The following is a 5682-nucleotide window of genomic DNA, read 5'->3' as shown; positions in this document are numbered from 1 at the left end:
GGAACATTAACGTCAGATTATTTAATAATATTTTAATCTTTTACTAGTAGGATTTATATGTCCCATACTAAAATTAAATTTATTTTGGTCTCAAATTGTCATCCTCCCAAAAATATAATTGATATTATACACATTAATTGTAAAATATTGGATTGAAAATAGAAAATTATTCTTCCTTACTGTGGAAGTGAAGTAATTATATGATTTTTAATTTTATATTTTAAAAGTTGGTGAGAGTTTTGGTCTCATTCAAACATTATGATTAAACTAGTGTAAATCCCATAGGGTGTAGAGTCTAAAGAATGAACCATATACTTCATGATTTATTAATGATGTGGTTTGTCAAAGTTTGTGTATTATATATTATTTGATTTTATTATTGTTATATATGTATAGTTGAAACTTTTTTAATGAAAATAAATTTAATAATAGGGAATTTTTAAATTTTAGGGAAGGAAAATGTAAAGTTTTGCAATATGATAAAGGAACATGTAAATAATCACTGCAGAGTATATAGAGTAATTTACTCATATTTTAAATCTCTAAATCATGACCAAAATTTCAAAATGATGAGGACAAGGTTTCACCAAATAGCTTCTTATGTAGTACACTTGTCAGAATTGAGGTTTTGAACTGAGTTTTGAAATAGACTAACTAGATCATTAACGAGATAAGGTGGGGTAGGATATAATTAATTAAGATAGATAATTCATTTTATTGTGTGAAATGTTTATTGAAAAACATTTGGCAATCCACATTTATAGTTTGAAACTTACAATATTATCAATTAGTGCGGTAGATTCATAAATACTAATTTTTTAATAAAATATTTATTTAAATGGACAAATATATTGAAAAATAAATTGGATCCATTTAATATTATAAGGCTTTTTTTCAAAACATCATGTCCAAAATATAAACATTTTGGATATTTCAAAGTGTAATTAACAAAATTTTTAATTGAAATGCTTTAATAAATAAATAAAGATAAAAATGAAAAGAGTGTATAATTTTAAAAATAATTAACTAACTCATTAAAATATAATTTAATTAAAAGTGCTTTATAATACTAAAAAGATGAGTATTAATTTTTATACATATGGGTTTGCTTTTAATTTTACAAAAATCGTGGCTTATGCATGTCCTACACTCCAATTATCATACAATTTTTTATTTTTTATTCAAATAAAGGAAAACTATTTCACATTTATAAAATTGTTCATCTCATCATTTTCAATTCTATTTCATTTTTATATCAAATAGTCATAAATATATTCAGCACCCAAAGTACAACTCAGTTTTCCCATATTTTACTCTCACTAACTCATCCTTCCAACCAACGAGCCGATTGAAAATTAAATGACATAAGTAAGGAAAAATAATAACAACAACAACATTAATTGCACATATTCCTCATATGTAATGGCTACAATTTGATACTTGAACACTGCCTACATACCCTTATTTAACTCCAAACTAATTAACAGAACTCTATAATAAAAAAGAAAAACTACAAGGCAAGACTAGATTAAGGACCCCAAATATATATATATATATATATAGAAAAGAAACTAATTAAGGATAATCAAGACATAAGAAATCGGGTGAAAAAAAAAACTAGGCAGTAAAATTAATTAATTGATGAGGTTAAGTTTGGTGGTAGCTTGATGAGAAAGCTTGTTCTGTAGCTGAGACAAGAGAGCTTGATTCTCCTGATGAAGAAGCAAAGCCTTCTTCCTCAACCTCTCATTCTCTTCTATTATGCTCTGATTCTCCATATACAGTTTCAGATTCTTCATTTCAATCTCTGATTTCATCTTCTTCTTCGTCTTTCTTCCTCCTTCCTTCGTCAATTCTGATGCCCTCCTCTTTCTGTGTTCATCAACACCGGTCTCAATCAACTCACCACACACACACACACACACACACACACAGATATAATATATATATTCAATAACTTGATATACTATGTAGGTCAGATCATGATTAAACAGTGCTAAGAGATTACCTTTTGAGGAGGGTGAATTGAAGATGCTTGTGGTGCTTCTTGGATGAAGGCCGTGGAAGGCCAAAAGTGGAAGGCACAGATTTATTTGGGGAAGAGGATCTGCACATAGCTTTTAGAGAGTGTGAGAGGGAGAGAAGAGAGAGAAGAGTGAGGACGAAGAATGGGGTATGGGTTCGAGGGGATTTATATCGGAGGAGAAGATCGAAAATGGTGATGATAATAAATCAATTGAAGGCAATCTAGTAGTGATCTTTGTGTTTGTATCTGCACAGAGAGAGAGAGAGAGAGAGAGAGGAGCAATGATGGCAGAAGAAGTCATGATTACAAGAGATGGAAAATGCAGAATGAGAACGAAGAAAAAAATGAACTCTCAGTATATTTATTTCTTTGTTTCTCACGGCCTTTATCATTACTTTTTCTTGGCAGTCCAAAATCGCCTCTCAATTCTCTAACTTGTGTTCTTGGCTAACGTTGAGCTTGGGGCACATCCAAACAGTCTTACCCCAATATATTAATGTAACTCCACTCACACTTATGATACATTGCTCGAATTTTGAAGTCTTTCAATAATATATACTTGAAAAAATTAATTATTTAATCATTATAATTTTAATTTATTTATAACTCGATTCCTTAATTTTAACTCTTTATATCTCAATTATTATAATTTTAACTCAATTATAACTATCAATCTTTAAATTTTAATTCTTATAATTTAATTTTTATAGTTTAAATTATTTAAAATATTAGTCCTTATATTTTAAACAATAAAATTATGTTAAAATTTAATATTAATATTTTAAATTACTAAATTTTTTTAATCTTTATAAAGATTACATTTGCAACTTTTATTACATCTGAGGCTCTCAAAATGAAGATATTGGCACATAAGACCCAAATGATTATGATATTCTTATGGAAGCCCAAGGACTTCATTTGCGCAATTATGCTTTCTGCGGAAGTTACCCAATTACCCCTTGTATAAAAAATAGAACCGTCATGCAAAAACGCTCTTCAATTCTGCCTCTTTTTCCTCACTCTTTCTTCTTTCTCTTCCTCCCCTTGCTATTGGTCTTCACCTTTTCAATAGTAGGGGGAGAAATTAGGGACCTAATAAGGCATCTATATTGGAGTGAGGATAAAGAGGATTTTCATATTTCTATTGAAAGTTTTAGAGTTTATATTTTTGATATTTCGTTTTTTGATTGTATAAATTTTCTGTACGCTGATATAACACATCATATCACTTAGCATGGTTTACCCGTGGCCTTTTATTTAAAAAAAAAAAAGAGCATTTTCATACGATGACTATGCTTATTATAGGTAATTAGGTAATTTTAACAAGAAATGTAATTGCAAATGAGGCCATTTAACCTCTATAAGAATATCAGAATCATTTGGGCCTTATTTGCCAATATTTTCATTCTAAGGATGCTACATTTAATTCTCCTTAACTAATAACCCTTTTATGTAGCTTGTATTAAGTTTCAAAGAATTTTTATAGATGGCTTCCTATAATAAGGACAGGATAAAGTATAGTTCTATATCATATATTGATATATTAATGATATAATTGTTAGATTTCACATGAGTAAGTGGGGGAAAAAAAGTTCTACATTGAACGGAAGTTAAGGTAATTTTTTGTGAGAAGAAAAATTGTCAGCTTTTATTGAAACTTCTGAAATGTAAAGCAAACATGTTAGACTAAGAAAAATACACACACATCATAAATTCAAAATCTTAAAACTTTGAGCTACTGTTGTATAAGGTTTGAACCGGGTTTGGTTTTACAAGGGAATTTTATAAGGGTTATATGTATGTATGTATGTAAGGTTTGAACCGGGGTGGGTTTTACGTTTACCGTGGGATCTTAGAGGGGGACAAGCGGTCATAAGGTTGTGTGGAGGGGTGGGATTAAATTAGAGGGATAAATGATAATGATGGTACAAGACAATTTGACATCACATTCAAAGGGGACAACGCTCAAAAAGGCTTTAGTCAATCAAGAAAAAAAAGTTTCATTTATATTTTATTATTTTTGGTGAGTCATTCTGAAAACAATCACTTGTTTTAGCATATACTCCTTCAATTTTATATATTAATCACATTCTAAAGACATAATCTAATTCATTTTATAGGTCATGAATTGATGAAATTATTTTATTTTAAATAAAAATTTTAAACTACCCTTAAAAAGTAAGAGAGATACAAAAAAAATTATATAATTAACTTACTTTTTAATTTTTTCTTGAAGGTTATGTTTAAAATTTTACTTACTTTTATTTTTAATATTTTTATTATATTGGTATTGATGAGGTTAGTAAAAATGACTTATAAAAAAGACCGAAAGAAGTATCTTCTAATAACATAACATGATGTATTTTTTCAAGTTTTTAGAAGAACAAATAATAATAATAATAGCAGTAGTAATGGTAATAGTAATAATAATGATGGCAGCTTATTGTTCTATAGATTCACATTTTAAAGGTTGAGTGGGGACTAGAGTGTATAGATTAAACATCACCGCAATCAACTGATCCTTCGCACTAAAAAGCTCAATTCAAGACAAGTACGTGTCTGTGCGTGTCTGTGAGAAGTATTCATTGTCAATAGTAGAAAAAAAAAAGTTTAATTTGTATAAATAAAAAATAAAAGAGATTCATTGTGACTAATTACTTGTAAAATCAATATATATATATATATATATATATAACACAAAAGTAAGGGGGAAAAATCGGCAAGAGGGAAGTGGACCCTTCTCATTCATATCCCTACTTGGTGTAAAACATTAAAAAAAAAAATATGGGGGGGTGTGGGATTAAAAGTATTTTTTAGAATACAAACATCTTTTTCATGCTTTAAAAAAATAAAAAATTGCATAAAACAGAAATGTAGTCATGAATAATAATCATCATAATATATATAATAGATATACATTGCATGCTTTAAAGGGAGAAAATGACTATAGACCCAAAAGTTTAATTTAATTACGGTATAGTTCCAAAAAACTTTACTAAAAACTAAGCTGTAAACATCATTTTAAATGGTTGCATAATTCGCAAATATAAAATTATCAATTACAAACCACTGAGATTAACCTATGATGCTTGAGTACTTAATTTGCAACTTATGTTCTCATTTTTATAACTATATTTGTAACTCACCTTTTTAATGACAAATTTAAGACCTTGTTATCATTAAATTAATCTTTTTAAACCTAAGTGCCATTTCTCCTACTTAAATTTCATTCACGGGCATCACTTACTATCTTTGTCATGGGTAACAAAAGTATAGTTTTGGAACCAAAAAAAAAAAAAGAACAAGTATGGTTTAAAAATTTTTTTTATTTAGACACCATAGTCAATAACATAGATAAAAATAAATAAATTTACACAATTTAACATTATCATGAATATTGAAAAAATGTAAAATGTATGCAAAAAAATATAACCATAATACTAGCCAAAAACAAAAATAAACATAGCAAGAAGTCTTAAATAATGAATCTAAGCTTTAAAAATCATAATAAACAGTCACACAATTAGAGTAATCTCAGAAATTTGATCAATGAATTAAAATTAATTAGAGGACCCCAAAGGAAAAGTCAAACTACAAAAAGAAAACAAACGGAAGCAACATGGTCAAAAAGTTATACTTTGTTTCATATATTAGTT

The 5682-nt window shown here is 28.0% G+C and overlaps 1 protein-coding gene across 1 annotated transcript; it reads right to left on the bottom strand.

Annotated features, from left to right (window-relative positions):
* Positions 1–1379: 1379 nt before the first annotated feature.
* LOC129291776 (protein LITTLE ZIPPER 2-like) lies at positions 1380–2338 on the bottom strand. Its single transcript, XM_054929301.1, has 2 exons — positions 2009–2338; positions 1380–1872 (listed from the first exon to the last, which is right to left on the bottom strand). The coding sequence occupies exons 1-2, from the start codon at positions 2113–2115 to the stop codon at positions 1635–1637; spliced, it is 345 nt and encodes a 114-aa protein (XP_054785276.1). The 5' UTR covers positions 2116–2338; the 3' UTR covers positions 1380–1634.
* Between the last annotated feature and the right edge of the window lie 3344 nt (positions 2339–5682).

The sequence above is a fragment of the Prosopis cineraria genome, unplaced genomic scaffold (assembly GCF_029017545.1).
Source record: "Prosopis cineraria cultivar Desert tree isolate PC_DT_omini unplaced genomic scaffold, ASM2901754v1 PC13, whole genome shotgun sequence".
Taxonomy (NCBI): Eukaryota; Viridiplantae; Streptophyta; class Magnoliopsida; order Fabales; family Fabaceae; genus Prosopis; species Prosopis cineraria.
The sequence above is the reverse complement of the archived record's forward strand: the minus strand, read 5'-3'. Positions and strand labels throughout refer to the sequence as shown.

Bases quoted from the DNA above. Each gene is read 5' to 3' on its own strand.
- LOC129291776 (XM_054929301.1), bottom strand. From the start codon at position 2,115: ATGTGCAGATCCTCTTCCCCAAATAAATCTGTGCCTTCCACTTTTGGC. The intron at 1,873-2,008 runs GTAATCTCTTAG...TGATGAACACAG, and splicing joins CAATTCACCCTCCTCAAAAG to AAAGAGGAGGGCATCAGAAT.